At 29.2% G+C, this 20,387-nt stretch overlaps 1 protein-coding gene across 1 annotated transcript; it reads right to left on the bottom strand.

Moving 5' to 3' along the window:
- Positions 1 to 1,418: 1,418 nt before the first annotated feature.
- Lnk (SH2B adapter-like protein Lnk) lies at positions 1,419 to 19,189 on the bottom strand. The gene is made up of 7 exons (XM_043043448.3): positions 18,109 to 19,189; positions 14,597 to 14,698; positions 12,380 to 12,495; positions 12,080 to 12,150; positions 6,144 to 6,281; positions 5,449 to 5,639; positions 1,419 to 3,704 (listed from the first exon to the last, which is right to left on the bottom strand). The coding sequence occupies exons 1-7, from the start codon at positions 18,811 to 18,813 to the stop codon at positions 3,315 to 3,317; spliced, it is 1,713 nt and encodes a 570-aa protein (XP_042899382.1). The 5' UTR covers positions 18,814 to 19,189; the 3' UTR covers positions 1,419 to 3,314.
- Between the last annotated feature and the right edge of the window lie 1,198 nt (positions 19,190 to 20,387).

Below are 20,387 nucleotides of genomic sequence, written 5' to 3'. Positions count from 1 at the left end.
CTATTAAAACTAAGTTAAACTTAAATAAAGAGCAGGGTTGAAAACCTTTGATAGTTCATTAAATAAAATAAAAAATTTCAGTTGGTAAGTATCTTGTTATAAAGGTTAGGCTGCCCGAATTCTATCAGAGATTTCTGGGGCTCAATTTAGAGACAAAACTTAATCCCAGCAGGGACAATTAAAATGTATCTTTAATTTACCTTTTTGAAAATGTTGATAACTATTTAACATGCTTTATTTCGTTTATAAATTATTGGTTTTTGATTTAAATTATTTTTTTAAAAAATTTAAGCAAAAATAATAGATATTTATTTCTTTCATTAAAATATTTGGATTATTTTTAAAAAGTAGTAACTGAAAATTTTTGTAATTTTTCTTTTAAATAATCCATATGTTTTACTTGAAGAAAAAAATAAATTTGTTCTGTTTTTAAAAATTTAATTTTATTTGAAAAATTAATTTAAATTAAAAAATAATCATATATATATATATTGGTTAAAACATATTCAACAATTATCAAACTTACTAGAGAAGAAAATCAGAGATAATATTCAACTGTCACAGTTGGGATTAGAGCCCTGGATCTTTCAGGTAAAAGACAGACAGCCTAATCATAACATCACAAACACAATAGCAGAAAGTTTTTGTTAATTTAAAAGTAAATGAGTTGAAACTTAAATGGGACATATTTACCATAAGGACACATCTGGTGGCTAATTTATACCCTATCAAAAGTTTTCAAACATTCTCTTTATTTTAAGCTTAACTTAGATTTAATGTGAATTTCCACAATGTGTACTTCCCTAAAAAGTTAATTTCATGAAGTTATGTTTATTCATTTGTCTTTTCTAGCCAATGAATTTTTAATGACTATGCTTATTCAGTAATGATAATACTCTTGATTATTCAGATTAATCAACAAGAAATGTGATTATAAAAAGATGGGTTCTCCAAGACCATTGATCCTACTATAAATTACATGCATAAGTAATTTGTTTCATAAAATGTTTCAACTATTCAAACATGATAATCAATATAAAATTTTACATAATATACATTTATCAAATAGAATTGTTATTTTAATGCCATGCCTTGTTTGAAATTATAATTTAAGTTTACTCAATTTCTAGAAATAAATAGCTAGAGGTTTCCATTTTTTTCCCTTCAGAAAATTTTTCTTTCACTTCAAGGTAGATATTTTCTTTACAATTTTGAATTGATGTAATAATTTATGGTAAGATGGAAGGTTTCTTAACTGAAATATAAAGAATGAATGTACTAAGAAAAGAATGTTTCGTCATCGAAAAATTTCACTTATGGCTTATAACATGCATTCTACCAAGCTTAAACTTGTCTTTTCAAGATAATTTAGCCAATCACCAATGCTGAAAAAACAATTTTAAAAAAAGGAAGTTTCCTTTAAGAATTTGATTTTTTTTATTCAAAAAAACTTAAGTCAAACTTTTTACGTAAGTCAAAATCTTACATGAGTAATCAAGAATACACTATATAAGGCTCAATTTTAATACAAATATTAAAGAAATCAAATGTATACTGATCATAAAAGCAATATTTTGTAATTTAGCAGTGCAGAGGTTGCATTGAAGACAAAATTATGGTTAGAAGGATAAGAAAGAACACTTTGAATCGTTTTTCACTACTACCTAAATGTCTGATTCCCTATATGTCAATTTATTTGTAAAATTACACTTTTGCATTTTTTCCCCTTGATGCAATGACATTTTGTTTTTGAATTTAACTTTCCAATTTCTTATTTCTGATCATTTGTCTGAGAGAAATGTTCTAATGATATTAATAAACATTCAGTAATTATTAATAGTTAAAAAGAATAGTTTTAACAAATAAAACATTTTTATTATTTTAAAAAGAAGTCCAAACTTAAGCAGTATATGAAAATTTTCAGAGCTTGTAAATTGTATATAGAGAAAAAAATTTAGGAACCATAATAGAATATTTTTAAAGATGTACAAACAAACAATCAAATATTTAAACACACACATATATATACAATCACTGAAGGGTTTTAAAAAACTTATTCACTGCATTTAACTAAATTATCAAAGAGTTTTGATTACACAAAAACAATTGAATAAAAGTATTTTGGGAAGGCAACATTTTTATAGTCTGAAACTTATTTTAGTAAAAAACATTGCAGAAACCTAAAATTATAACAGATCCTGGAAAATACCTTATGTTCATAGTTAAATATCAAATTGTTTCAGATTGAAACAATAGGATAAAATTGCGTTCAGTTCTTCATTAAAAGATATAAATAAATAATTTCTAAAATGATTAATTTTAAACAATGAAACTAACAGAGAAGTATGAACTCATATTTTTTTATGGCACCAGTTAAATTGGATAAAAAAAAGCTTTAGAAACAAAAGTACATATACATTAGCTGCCAACTCTTTTTTTTTTTTTTTTCTTCTTCTTCTTTTGTTTGTAAGATTTTATTTTCATATTTTAAGTGATAGTGAAACTCAAGCTATTCCATTAAACTTTTTTGAATTATAATAATAATTATAAATGAGTTTGACCACCACTACATATAAATAAATACAACAAATATATATATAAAAGCATAATAGTCTTTACGATAGCGAATTTTACCCTGGTCAAAATATAAATATATTTTTAGTAAGATTGTTTTTTGGTAATTGTTTTACTATTACTAGGTAAATCCATTCTCGAAAAGAGTGAAAGTTGGCAGGTATGCATATATATGTCAAACTCAAAACAATATTTGAAAAAATATTCATTCAAAATACTTATTGAAACTTAACTAATTACTTATCAGAATATTAACCCTCTATTTGTTTCTGTTCAAAGACTTTGAACAAAATATATACATAAAATGATATTTTCAGAATTGAAAATAAAACTTATCTATAATACTGGTATAATTTTTTAATAAAATGATTTTTTCAGAAAAAAAATTTATAAATGCTTAATATCACTTTAAATTAAACTTTTTTCGTATAGAGAGAAATAATATTTTTTTTCTATAATCTATTATAAATCAGAAGGTAAAATCTATAAAGACTGACATTATTATATAAATAGCAAAATTAATAATCAATTCATAAATATTATGAAAAACAACCACTAAAACAAATTTTAAATATTGCATATTATACAAACAAGAAAAAAAAAGAAAACAAAACAAAGCAAAATTACAATTTTTTACAAAACAAGCATTTGATCACTTCAGTACATTTTGGCAGTTGATAATAGCTCAAAAAATTCGGAACTTTAGAAAGAATTATTGCAACAAATAAACAAATTATGTATCAAACAAAAGAATAGGTATTTTCAACAGCACGTGGTGGTTGTTGAGATGCATGGTGACCAGCATGAGCTTGAACATTTTCAAGGGACTGACTCCTCACTCTTACAGAGCCTTGAACAGTCACTACTTCTCTCATTTCAGGTATGCTGGGCACACGATGAATCCCGCTTGACCGAGCTGGTTCTGCCTGAGAAGGCGACGCCCGTGAGCGAGACGCAGCTTGCGTGCTTTCTAAATTCACAACATATTCCGTCAAAGTGACATCTGATGCTCCACCAGATTCGAGAGGAATTGGATGCTGCAGAAAATGTTCCAGCATGTCAAAAATGGTTTGAAACCACAAGTGCTGCACACGACACTGACCTTCTGGATTGATTGTCATTCGCAAATGCTGAAAAATCATAGGAAAATAAATTTGTACTGTAAAAATAAAACCCAGATATCCATAAAAACAAAATATTAAAATTTATGCAAACAGTTAAGTACCTTTTTCATAGTCAGTGGTAAACATTTGCATGTGATAGAAGTAAATTAGGGGGGGGGGGGTGCATAGCCATTTAGATATCCAAGGTATTGTTTCCAAAGTATTTTTTTAACAATGAATTGAATGAGAACAACCCCAAAATGATAGGACAAATAGTTCAGAAGTTATGAGAATTGTATGCTAAAAAAAGCGGGCCAGGATAGACAGGTTGGTAGGGTGTACGGCCCATATGCAAGATGTTCTGAGTTTGATCCTGGCCAGCCAAAGACTCTCCCTGTGTAGTAAATGATGACTGGTGCACGTCAAATATGTCGGCCACAAAGTCCGCCATATTCCCATAACAAATCATACCTCTGGGGGTGCTGAATTGGAGATTGTTCGTTCTCTGGTTCAGGTCAAAACAGACTCAACAGATTGGGGGGGAAATAATTTTGCTCATGCAGTTTTTATAAACACTTAATTACGTTATAAAAAATCTCTGTATGATTTTGAAACAAATCCGTTTTAACAGCTAACAAAATAAAATTTTAAGATAAAAAAAAATTTAACAATCCATGACTAAATATCTTTATTGACAAAAAAAAATCACAACCAATGCTTCACCACAAATTTTTAAATTTGAAATGGTTAAGTTAGAAGAATTTTTTCGAACTATCTGCTACAAAATTCTCTAGCACTAATATCTTTTTGCAAGATACTTTTAAAAATAACAAATGTATATGTTACTAATTTAAAATAACAATAGCTCTGTCGTTACAATGTATATATATATATATATATATTTTAAATTGAACATGTAATAATTTTTTATTTAAATATTATGGGTGTTATTTTCCCGTTTTGTAGGGGGTGAGGGTACGCACAAATTATGTCCTTCGCATTTTGTAATTAAGCATCACAATAAAAAAATAATTAAAATCATGAAATCTGTGTAGTGGTAATTGCTGAAAAAAAATCGACAATGAAATAACACGACTTCTCAAATCCTGAGTTTTTCATTTTGAGATTAGGTTGTTGTTATAAATAATATCATATAAAAAATATCGGATTTAAAAAATTATGGAGAAATCAATATCAATAACTGCCGAAAATTCAATAGAATTATTGCCTTAAAAAGTTGATACTCAAATGCACGTTTCGAATTTTCCATATCGTTTGAAATATATCTAGATATTTAAAAATCAGCTGAAAATAAACAATAACTGCCGGAAATACAATGGAGACATTACATTGATCTACGATACTATTGGGGTAAATTGAGCTCATCTTAAAGTGATTGTCTAAATGCATGATTCAAATATTACATGTAAATTTCTGTAGAAAAGAAAAGTAAAATTTTTTAACTTTTCAAACGAAAAATCCTTCTGCAAAAACTCTGTAATGTTCTGCGACAATGTCATCGTGTCACTGTGATTCTGCCATGGGGTACAGTCCATGCTTGTTAATACGATCCCCCATTACTATAACCCAGAGCCCCCTCTCAGCATTCACCAGCTCGCCAAATGTGATGAAATCGTCAATTCGGCAAGACAAATTTTCGCTACAAATTTCAAATTTTCATGATATTTTTTCACATGTTTCATCCTTCTTTCTATAAACCCTTTATATTTTATAATTTTAATTTGTCATTTCAAAAAAATTAACGGCTTACTTTTGCCCTTCCTTGAAAATTAAAGGTTAAAACATATTCTCCTTTTCTTGTCTCACTTTGTCGAACAAGGAAGACTCCATGACCTAGTGGACCATCCCTTAGAACTAGCTGAGCAGCATCACTTCTTGACAACATACCATGGAACCAAGGGTATTCACGTAATGTAACATAAATATCTGGCCCACCTTCTCCTAAAATTTCAAAACAAAATTACTTTTTGAGCATAAATTTAAAAAAAAAATCCTTTTTTCAGTAGAGGGTAAGTGAATTAAAATATTTAGTGCTGAAAAGTAATTTTCGATTAAATATTTATATAATTCATGTTCACACAGGAAAACAATACAAAACTACTATGTTTACCCCCAAAAAACATCCTAATAAAATATGTTTCCTAGTTACATATGTTAAAATATGTTGTCCCTTCTATGATTGAAGACAACAAATGCGAACAAGTCACGAGCCTGATAGTTGAATCCCTCCAACTAAACCCATCCAGCAGTCAGTCAAAGTCGCGGATACACTTTTTGGCGTATCATATATTTTATGGTCACTCTATAACTGGCGATAAGGTGTGGTTTCTCCACAAAGCATTAATTACCATTAAAAAAAAGAAAAAAATTTTAAAAAATAATTATAATAAATAATTATAATAATCCTAAATGCAAAGTGACGAAAATACAAATACAAAATCGAACCTTGTTCATTTTGTGCTGGAGGATCACTTGTTGCTGTAGAGGCAGCACTTTGTGCACTTCCTGAGGCAGCTACACCTCTAGGGGGAAGATCAGGAGGAGGATCAGGACTACTCGCATCAGGAGGAGTATCTTCATTTCCTACAAATTTAAAACATAAGTAATAAAAATAATAGTAAGTGAAAATAACATTTTACACAAATATTTTATATACATAGTTTAAAAATAGAAAAAAGATGCAAATATTATAAAGCATATTGACTTAAAAAAAGCATGAAATAGATTATAAGGAAATTAACTCCATATATGTAAAGATTTAGGTAAATTTAAGCTAAACAATTTATCTAACATCCTTTTATTTTACTGTATTACTAACAATCCCTTACACTTGAATTACCGAATTCATATTTACCTTTTTCACTACTTTTGTTTAACTACCTTGTTTTTGTATGCTTAATCATTTTTTAAAAATCTAAACAGCTACAAAAAATAATTCTGACAAATACCTTATTTTTTTGTATGCTTTTTAGCTGTCACAAGTGAATTAATGCTGTTATATTGCAAGTTTTAATTTTATAAAAAGCACTTCAAGGTACCCATTAAAAATACTTTAAGCAAGCTTGCGATCATACAGTCATTCAAGCTTTCCAGGAAAAGAAAGTGTATAAAGAATTGAACTTTTATGGCTAACAAATTATGGCTGTAGCACTTTAAAATAAAAATTGTTCGGTATCGTTGTGAAAAATAGAACTAAATTGATATCATTAAATGTAAAGAACTAATTCAGATGGAAACTACAAAGGAAAAATTAATAGACAGTTGAATATTTCAAATGCAGGGTATCTGCTACATTTTAGATTTTCAAATTCATGACTTTTCATGATTTTCCATGACTAATTCCAAGAATTTTTCATGACTTAATGAAGTTACTATTTTCTCTGACAAAAACGCAACAATGCATTTAAAAAAGCATTATAATAACATAATAAAAGGCATAACCAAAACTATACTCTGCATCTTCATATTTATAGATTTTAAATTTAAAAAACAGAGTAAAGAAAGAATTGAAACAATAAAATAGCTAGAAAAAAATGCAAAAGCAAATAATTTTTCTTCTGTAGAATTATATTCTAAAGATACTTTTCTTGTTCATCTGAAAGGAAAGAAATACTCCTAATTTTTCTGTTCTCATTTAGGAATTAAAAAAAATTTGCAATGACTGGTTTGCTTCAACTAGAATTTTAAATTGATAAAATTAAATAAAATAAATAATAAGAATTTTTAAATGACAGAAAAGTTTAAAAGATAATTCGATCTAGAAATTATGTTTTTTCTTTCATTTTTTGAAAGAACACCATAATTTTTAAAGAACATGATAAAATCATTTTATATACTAATAAAATATGCCTGAGTGATGATTTTGTTAGGAATTCAGATGTTTGGAACAGGATGAAATTGGGGGGGGGGGATTCCATTTTAAAAATTAGATCTTTCGGAGACCAGTGGTGCAAGTGGCAAAACATGGTTTTGGAGCATCTTTCGAGCAACACAAAAGCAATTTTGGAGCAGCGAAACAAAGATTTGGAGCCTATTTAATAAAAAGAATTAAAACAAGAGTTTTCAACTTTGTTCATTAATGGCATATCTTATTTTTTTCACTTTTTAAAGGTCCCTGCATAAACAAATTAAGTTTCTTTTTGGTAGCTTCCAATTCTGTTAAATATTCTGCTATGCTCGACTTAGCCTCAGATAAGAGGATCTGTCCGCTTTCTATAAACATGTCTTTATTATTTAACCCATCTTTAATATTTTTTTTATCAGTGGCTAAGAGATCTTGAGAAGCCTTCAATTTTTTTAGCAAATCAATTTCAGCAACTTTCAATCTGCTTTCCTCAGTTTCAGTGTTTTCACATTCTTTTTTCACAACCTCTAATCAAGCAGAATAATTTTTAAATGCTGCACGAGTTCCTTTAATCATATCTTTGTCAACTTTAAAGTTATTTAAATCCCCAGTGACACAACTTGTCTCAAATCATTAACACTATGCAAATTTAAACTTGCCCTATTGTCAAGTAGCTTTTTATTCACACATATGAACAAACCTAAAACCTCTCTAGTACTAAAACCTCTTTCAACATCGGCATTCCCATGTGGTATGCACAAAAGAGCTTTAAAAAGCTTTGTTATAAGAGAATATTTGATATTTCCCAAATTATATTTCTTCACAAAATAGTTTTTCCAAAACACATCAATTGGTGCATATTCATTTGAGTCACAAGAATAACCTTCTGGTTCTACACGTAACAGTAACAAACATGCCTCTTCAGGTATTATAATGAATGGGGTTACTGTTGCCAGATATCTTATTACCTTAATAGAATTCCATTCTCATCACAGGATGCAACAATTTAAGATGGTATAGTAACCTATTTTCAAGAGGCAATGCTTTTAATAACTTTTTTGCATGTGCCATAGACCTGGCACCTAAATACATAGAATTTCTTACTGAAGAAGATAATGATGTCATCGTATTTGTGGTATCTAGTCCAACATCTATTAAATTTGAATTTTGCCAAATTTCTGCGTTTTCTACATCCAAAGATTTTAAGTCCTTTCCTGTCAAACTAAGAAAAGCAGAACTCTTTTAAAAAACGCCCTAACAATGCTTAAACTAGAGACACCATTTCATAATACAGCAAGTGAATCAATGGTGTCTCAGTTTGGAAAAAACCTAAACATTTATTTAATATAGGTGAAATATTACTTAAAAAGGAGCTTTTGGCAAAAGCAATTTAAATAAATTCAATATTGAGTGGCTCATACTATTTTTTAAATTAATAATTACTTTATTTAATTCTGTAAAAGGTAATTTAAAACTCTAATTAATTTAACTATTATTTAACGTTATTGAGTATATTTTTCTTAAAATTTAAAAAAATGTTATTTGTAATAGTATATTCAATAAAACATTAACAAGATTAATATTGATCACACGGAATTTATAAAAATATGTAAAGAATTAAGCAAACTTTAATAAATTTATATTACAAATGTAAATTAGTGAATGACCCCTAATTTTTTTAAAATTAAAATTGGTCACCCAGTACAGTATTTCATTAATGAAATGATTAAAAAAAATAATTTTTAAATGCAAATTCAATGAGTATTGAAGCTATAGTAAAATGCAATAAGTATAAAAAAAAATATTAGTAAAAAAAAGTAATAAATGTTTAAAAACAATATGCAATTAGTGGATGGTCCCTCAAAAAATTTACACTTAAGAAACTCAATTTTTATCTTTATTAAATTAAATGAATAAAAGGGAGATGGAAATTTTGAGGTTATGAAGCTTTTTGATTCTTGACTGCTCTGAGGATCAACATGAAAATATGTACTTAGTGAATGGTCCCCAAAGTTAATTCCAAGATCATGAGTACTATTCTATAAATAGAATAGAGCAAGAAGGCCATAAGCTTGCCATTGACGAAGACGATGGCACTTCAATAACAATAAAATTAAACAAGAGAAATAAAATTTTCGTTTGCTATTAAACTTTGGCAATGTTTAGTCGGTCCCCGAAAATTCCTGGGAAGTTTCGGTTCCATTTCAGAGAGTGGAAAATGAAACCTGAAATTGAGAATATCTTGTAAAATGAAGCAGAGTTGTACATGAGAGTGCAAGAATCCTTCCCATTGAATCCAGAGCAACCCATCACATAGCAGTAGCTTGGTTGCCGCAAAATTGTGACTTGGCGATACCCAGGGGAAAATATCCCTTTTGGCTCAGATCGGGGCAATTTAAGCCTACTACTTCAATTTGGAGCATATAGGCCCAGGTTTCCGCAATTGGCGCAGTACTTGCAACACTGGAAAACCAAAATCCATGACTTTCCATGATTTTTTTCAAAAAAACAGCAAAAATCATGACTTTTCATGACAAATTTTGTTCAATACTGAAATTCATGACTTTCCATGATTTTTCATGACTTTCCAGGTGCACGGATACCCTGCAAATGACACAAAGTTTAGAAACACATTTAAAAACAAATGCATGTAAAATGATTAAACATCAACTAGTTACCATGAAGAGAAGAACTTTCCTTTAGGATGGAACCACAAACAAAAAAATACAGTAATGTCTTTATTTCCATAATTCAAATGAAACCCAATTCCGAGAAAACAGTAAAAAGCAAAAAAACAAACAAAATGATCAGACATCATCAAGAAAAGCTATCATAAGGAAAAGAAATTATGTTCAGGTGGAAGCCACAAATGAAAACAGAAGTAGTGTTATCATTTTGCTATTTAAAATGGCACTAGGTTTAGAAAAACTGTCAAAAATATAATATGTGCGAAATAATCAAGCATCATAAAACTATATCATCATCACCCAACCAGCCCCTGTCCTATTTTTAGGACACTATTTTTAAATATTTATTGTAGGAATATTACATAATTTTGGCCCTGGTCAGAAAATGTGGATCCCTCACTCTAAACTTCTACAACACAACAGGATTTTCAGCCATGACAGATTTAACATACATTTTGTTACATATACACGCCAGTTGTTTTGTCGACTGTCAGGAATGAACTCACTACCTCCAGCTCTCCAATCTGTGGCGTGAACGACACCTTAATCGAATGCAACACTGCGGCACCCTAAGACTATCATTAAGAAAAAACGTTTTCTGCAAATGGAAAATTAAATTTTTTCCGTTTTGATGTGAGCACACAGTCAGTTGAGTAACAAAAATTATATTTCAATAATAGACACCTTTAAAACACAAATAAGAAAATGAACCGCATTAAAAATAAAGTTAAATAATTAACACATAAGCAATATCCGATAGCAGAATAGTGGCGACACAAGGACATCGTCGCAAAATGCTACTGAGTTCTTGCAGATAGATTTTTCCTTTGGGAAGTAAAATACTTTGGTTTTGTTTTCTGCAGAAATTTTCGAAAGATTCTATTTTTTCTTCAGAATTTTCTTGCCCATCAGAGTGGAAAAAAAAGGCTTTTAATTCTTCTATTTTCTTTTCTTCAGAAATATTTATTCTATTTTTTTTTTTTTTTGCAGTTATTGTTATTGAATTAAACATAGTTTTTAAAATTCAATATTTCTAATCTGATATTATTTATTACAACTGAATCTTGAAATGAAAACACAAATTTTTAAGAACCTTTTTAAAGAGTTTGATTTGGCGTCATTTTGTCATCAATATTTTATTTTCAGTAGTTACTGCTTGGGATTCAACTATTTTTAATAATTAGTGTTTTTCCCCATACAAAATGCGAGAATATCGTTCATAATAATAGAATAAAAAATATTACATATTCAATTTTAAAAATTACATTATTTTTTCCAATAAGTTTTTTTCTTCTTTTGAATTTGATGCTTTTGTTTCTTTAAATTAGTAACACGTATATTTGTTATTATTAAAAGTATCTTGCAGAAAGATATTAATACTGGACAGGTTTGTCGCCAGGGGTCTGTCTAGGTTTTTCTGAGAGGTACCTATTTTGTGAAAATTTAGACATATTTTGTGAAAATTTAGACATAATTTGTGAAAAATTAAAAGTTATATTTAAAAATCCAACACAAAAATATGGCAAGAATATGGATTTATCATTTCTTAAGGAATACAAAAATAAAATTTTAAGAAAAAGTATTTTGTGAAACTACCGTTTTTCCTAAAATTAAATGTGTGAAACTACCGTTTTTCGTAAAGTTGAATTTGTGAAGGTACCGCTAAACGGTAGTAAATTTGGTCTGGACAGACCCCTGGTCGCAGAGAGCCCAAAAAAATTCTGTTACAAAGAACAATACCAAGTTAATTAAAATATTTGTAAAAAAACATACATAGTTTTAACAGATTTTCGATTTTTAACAAAATAAAAACACATATATTTTTCAATATAAGAATATTAAAAATTTACTTTTAGCAGCATTAGCTCTTTCCCTCAATCGAGTTAAACTATCAGATGGAGCTGTAGGCAATCTAGGGCGTCTGAAACAAAAATATAAAACACAAAATATTAACTAACAAAAATAAATATAAAAGTTGAAAACAGAAATTTGGTTGCAATAAGATCATAAATTGAATATATCAATCGTCAAAAAGTAAGTACACGAATTTAAAACAAAGAATATAGCTGTGCAACAAATATGTAAAATAAAAAGAAAATCAAACATTAAAGAGAACACCACAAAAACAAGAAATAGAAAACATTACTCACGAACTGTCAGAGTTCACATCTCCTAAATGCCTCATGCAATATTTAATAGTAGAAAGCCAAGATTTCATGTCATTTGAATCATGAGCTTCAATGATAAATTCAATATGGTTATCAGTCTAAAAGAATTATAAAATATAAATAGTTAATACTACAGATTGTTGCAGCAACAAATTCATTATATATACACACTGAAAATTACATATCAGCATAAATTTTATTTTTATATTGTTTTTGAAGTAAATAAAAATATTCATATTCAGTTCTTTATATTTTAAAATTCTAAATGGTTCTAAAAAAATTAACAATCCTCTTAGCATGTTCATATATTTAAAGAGCATATTGTAGAAAGCCTTTTAATATATAGATCACTTTTTAGTAGAGAAAGCATTGGCAAAACTAGTATTTTAATTATTCCATTTTATTAAAATTTTAGAAAAATTTTTATAACTATCTTTAAAATTCTCCAAATTTGATAAATCTCTCCCCATATATTTCATAAACAATTAAAATATATAAAGATTTTAATTAAACAATAGCTTTAATTTTTCAGCTTAATCCAATCTATCTCAATTAGACTCTGTTAAAAATATTTTGTAAGATGTTTTCATTAAACAAAAATATCATTGTGAAAAATAACATAATAGGAAGGGAAAAAAATACACAGTAAAATATGTCCCTTTCAGATTTGCAATGCAAATTACTTTTTCAAGTTGATAATCTTACAAAAAGTTTAAAATATTTATAAAAATGATGAAAATTTCTATACAATATACATTTTTAAGAGAAAAAAAATGAGTAGTTTTTAAAATTTATTATTTTTATCTGGTTACAATAAATGTATAAAAATAAGAAATAAAAGTATTAATATATGTAAAAATGTGAACTGCAAACCATCCTTGTACATTAATTAATCCTTGTACATTAATTAATTTTAAAATAATATTTTATTAATTCAGGTTCAATATCCGATTGCTGTTTTTTCCCTGGAGTTTATTCTGGTGTTTTATTTTAACTGACTTTAAATACCAATACTTTTTTCAGTTCCCGTGAGGAATACCAATTCTCAATCATAACGGAAACTGTTCTTTATCAAGTTCAACTTTGTCTAACAAATTCTTCGAAAATTTATTTGTATTAATTATGGTTAACAGTTAACAAAATCCCAAAATAATCGGGAAGCAAGAAAACTAGTTATATAACTGAAGTGGTTCAATATTCATTATGTTCCTGAAAATCTTCTTTTTCTCTCCTATTAAGATTGTTTATATCATCAATGTTGAGATTACGTTTCAATTCTTTTTAAACTGATACCAAAGAATTTAATTATTCTATAAAAATAAAACGATTTAGCCGTGATGTACGTAATTCCATCCACTTTGAAAGGAGACCTAACACTGCAGTTACAAGAAATAAAGATTTGTTGCTTAAAGACTCTGAATTTATCTGAATTCCATCTTTTTTTATTATAATAAAGATGTGATAAAATGATCTAACTAATAACCTTGCCAAATAAGGTTTTAAAAAATATCCCCCTGAAAAATAAATTAAAACTAATATTTTAGTTTAATCAATCGATAAATTAATTATAAATATGGCTCCCTTATTGCCTAAATGTTTGGTTAAAGATACACTAACCTTGCCTAAAAAGAATAATTCCCGTTAAAAAGAAAAATTCGAAAAGTATCCTATACCAAAAAAGATTTTGAAATCTAACCCACCACACAAAAGATTTTGAAATCTAATCTACCACACAAAATATTTCCCGTTCCCCTCAAACTAAACCACTTCTAAATGTGCTTTTCTTAATAGTTATTTTATGCAATTACTAAGTTAGTTGTCCATTTATGATTATGCAATAAATTTGGCTAAAAAATTTCCCCCACGAAAAATAATTTAAAAGTTATCTTTCCCCTCAATATTAAAAAATGCTGCCAATATTACAAAAATACCTCTTTAAATAATAAAAAATATTCAGTAATTTTAAATTAGTTTTAAAACTACAAAATTGTACAAAATTAAAAAAAAAAAAAGTATCTCCCCCCGAAAATACTATGGCGACTTGGACCCCTTGGTGTATGTTATAATAACCCCCTTGGTGTATGTTATAATAAAGTTAAATACTGAGCATTTGAATGCTAAATATTGGGTATATATATATAGTTTAATAAAAAAATAGCAAATATAAATGTAACAAAATTGTTTAGTTACTGCACTTACTTTTAAAACAAATGTATTTTCATGATCAGGCATTTCTAATGCAGTTGTTTCTCTAGCTTCTACAATTAAAAAGCAGAAAAGGCCACTTCGAGGCTTCACAGACTAAAAAAGAACAATGATTTTACATAGAGTGGATGTTCAATTTTAAAAGTAAATTTAAATTAAATTATATTACATCTGAATTGCAAAAATGACCATACTTTGTAAAAATGGTGGGCATTTTAATGAAAACACTGGATTTTGTAGACAAGTGTCAAATAAAGGTTTAAATATCAAAAAAAAATTATAAAAAAAAAAGACAACCCTAAGTTTATATATAAATTTTAAAATATAATTTAAAAAATGCAAACTATCACCCATGCGTTTTTATAAAGATTTTAAAGTAGGGATGGGCAATTGTTAAGCCGCACAGGCAACTTTGTTGCTGGTTGGCAGATGAAAACACCTTTTTTTGCATATTGCATTCAGGCGTAACTTTTCAACTTCATATTTTAGAAGAGGTATAAATTAAACTCTAAACACAAATTAAATACAATAAATGGCAGTGATAATAAATTTGTATAATGCTCGAATTTTATATGACTTATACAGTGTTTTCACTACAGCGCGAGAATCTCGCATATTTTTTTCTTTTCTCGCATTAAAAAATTATTACCGCGAGTAATTCGCGCATTCTATAAATCAATTTCAAAATTCGCGAATTTCTCGCATTTTCGAAAAAAGCTTAGAATTACGCCATTTAGAATAAAATCCGTTTCACTTTTCTTACTGGGTCTTTCATTATTTTCAACATCTGCCCCGTTATCTAGCTTCCCTACGTACCAGTATTGTTCAAAACCTTTTCGAACAACAGAGCACAACCACAAAAGCCCTTTCAGAACACATTTCTCTGCAACCACGTATTTACCGTAGGTTAGGTTTCTTCATGTAAGACGTTAAAACTTTTTATGTGCTAAAGTAAGATGGAACCTTGTAAAGGCAAAATCTTCTATGATGATGCACCAAAAATATTCAATGCTTTAAAAAAATAGAGGACGTTAAAAATGCATTATAATTAAAGAAATTATTTTTTTTTTCGAGAGTTTTTGTGTTTTTTTAGTTTTTAGAAATCTGACTTAAGTTTTTGAAATCTCACCCAGTTTTTGAGAAAGGGTGAGAAATTCTCACCCATTTTTTTTTCTATGATGAAAACACTGTTATAGATACAAATATGCTTAATTTTAAAATCACTTTGAGAGGACAAATGTACGTTATCAATTTCTTGATACTTTTTCATGAATTTTATTTTATTATGTCAAGTTTCTTACATATAGCACAGATAGACTTAGATAAAATGAAAAACTTTTCTCAAGATAATATGAAAAAACTTTCTGAAAAACAAAATCTCAATTAAAAAACCATCTGCAAGCAATTTATCGACTCCTGTAACTAGTTTCACCCCTTTTACTGCTACCTAATTTTGAAATTTTTTTTCATTATTAGGTGTTTAACTTTTTACAAAACTCTATATTGATTGTTATACATAACAACACATTTTTCTTTAAATTTGGAGTTTTTAAATGGCGTAAAATTAGTTATTGACGAACCAAATTTTCTGTTATTATATCTGATTTTTCTAAAATAGACTGCGGAGTAGAATATACAAATTTTGACCATTTATTTTTAAATATGTTGTATGCTTTTTATTATACATTATCAGAGCCCATGCGAAGGGTTTCAAATTATTAGCCAGTAAATTAGCCAAATATCAAAAATATTCGCCGATTTTCAAACAGCTTCGCCACATGCAAATCTTAACAATTTTTTATATTTAATTTTTTTCTCATAGAAAACTATTCTACAGTAGTTTGTTTGCTTCAGGGTAGTATTATTTGGTCCCAATTCTAATTGATTATGCAGCGCATCTACCAAGAATTACTGTAATCGAATAGTAATGATTTGTTCAAAAAAATTCATTTTGAGGATTCAGTAAAATATTACATTTTTCTTTCCAGTGGAAAAACTCATTCGCCAATACTTTCTTTCGTGAAACAAAAACATAATTTTATTCGCAAATTTTATGATTTTATACGCAAACCCTGAATTATAAACATATGCAACGTATAATCAAAATGCATACACATTGTATAATTTTTTAGCCTACTCTATAATTCAGTATATTGTAATAATCAGAACTTACATTATATGATAATGAGCAATATTATTAAAGACGTTTCCGCAATGGTGACAAATATTACGCAAGCCTATTCACAATGAAGCAGGGCTAGGAATTAAAAATCTTTAATCACTAATCCTAATGACCAGTAGTTAACTAAAAGATATTACTATTCCATACACATTTTCACTAGTCCATTTGAATTTAGAATTTACTTGAGTCTACATAATTCCATCATTTTTTGGCTTGCTAATTCAAATAAATGACAATTTTATTTGATACATAATGTGCCAACATTAATAAACAACTTATTACAGTAAAAAGATGTAAATAGACAGTTTCTTGATGACTAAATTTTTGCCATCAACTATAAACAAATTATTCAGTTTATAAACAAATTATTCAGTTTCTTACTATCTTATTTTAGGTTTAGAATAAAATTCTAGTCTATAAAACACCATTGGTTTGTACTATATATTATATCTATTCTTCATACAGTTTAAATATAAAGTCTATTATCCCTTTTCTATTGACCATGTAAATAGTCACTGGACAAAAAATTATCACCGTATTAGCCACATAGTAATGTGAAAATTAGTTAGAGAATAAAACTAAACAAAACTCAGTGGTGCGATAGCCTATAGAGAGCGAAGGCCTACTGTGCCCATCTCAGTTTTCCTGACTTTTGGGCTCTAGGGTGCAAGAGCAAATGTTCCAGTTGGGTGGTCAGCTGAACGAGGAATAGTTTGTTTAGTTCCCAAGCATGCTTGGTACTCATAGAATAAACATCTAAAAAAACTTATATCAACATTTTTCAAATAAAAAAAAGTACATTCAGTTTCTTACCTTTAAAGAAGAACAAAATGGGGAGATTTCCGTATCGTGACTGATCAGTTGCAGAAGAACCAACATGTCTTAGAAACTTCCGGGCAGTGGCCCGCGAGAAACTAAAAAAAAACATCACAGAAAGGGACCAACTCAAAAGGTATAACTCGAAGTCCCCTCCCGGGCAAACATTTACACGTTTTTTTTTTTAAAATTTGCAAGTTTAAAATCTATTTGGCCTCTTGGCGATTGTAGTTGGCGAGACAGATCACAATACGGAAATATCCCCAACAAAATTTAATCTTCAATGGTTTATACTAAAAATAGTCAACATAGGATCTCCTATTTCTGTGGATCATCCAAATAGTTAGGAGTCAAATAACTAACAAAGCCTTATTTGACACATAGTATTGTGACCTTTCAGAGTTGAATTATAACTAAGAAGCATGCATTCAACTCTTTCTTATTGAATAACTTTTTAAAGAACTTTTATTATCAACTTTTTTAAAATAAATAATGCTAGGTTTCTTACCTTAGGTGGAGAATAAAATTCTAACATATAACCTCCAGTGGTTTTCACTAAAAGTAGTCTACATTTCTCCCACTTTTGTCGACCATCTAAATAGTCACCAGTCAAATAACTAACAATACCTTCTTTCACACATTCTACAATAATTTTAGTCACTTTAGTTTTTTCATGTTTATCACTGCGAGCACGTCTGTCATGATGATGAGACAGTTCAACTTCATCAGAGTGTTGTTTATGAAACAGACCTTTACCACGTTTTAACCCTTTAAAGGATAAACGTCTAAAGAAAGCTCTGTGATGAGATTTGGGTGATTCAGTCTCAGGATCCGATAGATCACTATAATCTTCATGATTTGTGACAGTTACCTGATTTCGAACATTTTCTTGAGACGTATCTTGACTTTTTGGTCGAGTTCGAGGTGCGTCACCACTGGAAGTGGATTCAGGAACACTGTGTCCATTGGAAGATGTAGAGTTCTCTCCAACTTTTTTCTTAACTTCTAAATCAAAATACTCGATAAAAAAGTCAATGAATTTGCGACTTATTTCCTGATTGCTGACTACTTTACCAAGGCTAGGGTGATCGTTGATAAACAATCGGTAACTTTGAACAAATTCAATCGCAGCTCCTCGAGCATTTTTCTCACAAAACTCTGGCCATAAAGATTTCTCATCCGTTTCACCGTTAGTTGTAGCAACAGCAGCCATAATCAATCGATAAAAAAGAATGTAAAGATAATTTGACACACACAAATCGTGAAAAACAAACGCATGATAGGATCTACGAGTCAGAGTAATTTAAATGCCATCACATTCTGTTTCATTCAGCAGCCATTCTTAGTTACGGAATGCATTGCGAATGCGCAGAACGATTAACTCAAGTGGAGGTTCATAGTATTAATAAACAAACAAATTAAAATGTTTATTTTGTAAATAATGTTAATTAATCTACACTGCACAGCGATAAAACAAAACTACCTATTCGACCAATAATGATTGCAAAAGAAACATATGCTGAAAAACTAACATTTATTTTTTAAATCAATGATCATTCAACATTTTATTTTGAAACATTTATCAAATCAGGTCTATGAAACTGGCATCTATACAACTTAACATTGTGTTTGAAAATATCAACTTTTTACACGGATTGTACTCGTCTCAGGTGAATTAAAAATAAGCTCCTGAATTCGAACGCATGCAGTTTAAAAAGTGCTATTCGAGGCGAAAGTTCAAGTTTTACTTAATAGTCGGTAGTTCGCAAATGATCGGTGCGAATCATTTCGTTCAAAAACATAAATGATTCACTTTTCTCAGAAAGCGATAAAAAAAATTTCAGGGATAACTAAAAAATTGCGTCAGGCATAAGCGATAAAAAGTAGCATGCGTATTTCTGAAACTTCTTGCACAATGGGCTATTGGCGATTGTCTGGGAAGCATCCCTGAGGATGATCCGAAGACATACGATAATAATTTTGATCCTGTGAAAGGGGGGATGGCTCCCTCCCTTTGGTCACCCGACTACTTTCGGATGAAATCGAACTTTTTATGGTTGATTCAGATTGCAAGAGAGCTACACAATAAGCTATTGGCGAAGATCGGAGAAACATCTCTGAGGATGATCCAAATAGATGCCATCATAATTTCGATCCTCTGCTGAGGATGTGGCTCCTTCTCTTTGGTAGCCCAACGACTTGCGCATGAAATCGAAGGCTTTACAGTGGAACAGTTTAACAAGGATCAATACCACACACCCTCGGTCCCTTCGCAGGTTAATCAAAGTGGTCACCCATCATTCCACTGATCACTGCTACTGATCTTTTAACTCGGTGATCTACTGGAAACCACGTCATTCAACCATAATATTGAACAAGCTTTGTAATTTTTACTATAAATTATGTGTTACATAGTTCCAGATACGTAAAGCTTCTTCTGTGTGTTTTCTTTACTTGAGGGTGGCATCAAACGAGAGAAGGCTTTCAATGGTTAGTCCCCAACTAAACGTTCCTGGAAGCTGAAACTTTGAAACCTGCAATAATGTTGCAGGCATAAATGAAAGCAATACATCTGATTAAAATCACAGATTACAAGAATCCTCATTGTTTTTCTCGCATACGGCAGGCGATTTATCTTCCTAGATTTGTTATCCTTATGATGAAGACTAAACTTCAAAAACCTTCAAGCCAGCAGAAAAGTGGTCTGTCTGGTGATGAAGGGTAGCTTTGGTATGTTTTTTCATCTTGTACGAGATAGCACGTGCTTTAGTAGGAACTCTCAGTAGC

This window comes from Parasteatoda tepidariorum, chromosome 8, assembly GCF_982258835.1.
Source record: "Parasteatoda tepidariorum strain Cologne lab strain chromosome 8, Ptep-v5.0, whole genome shotgun sequence".
Classification (NCBI taxonomy): domain Eukaryota; kingdom Metazoa; phylum Arthropoda; class Arachnida; order Araneae; family Theridiidae; genus Parasteatoda; species Parasteatoda tepidariorum.
The sequence above is the reverse complement of the archived record's forward strand: the minus strand, read 5'-3'. Positions and strand labels throughout refer to the sequence as shown.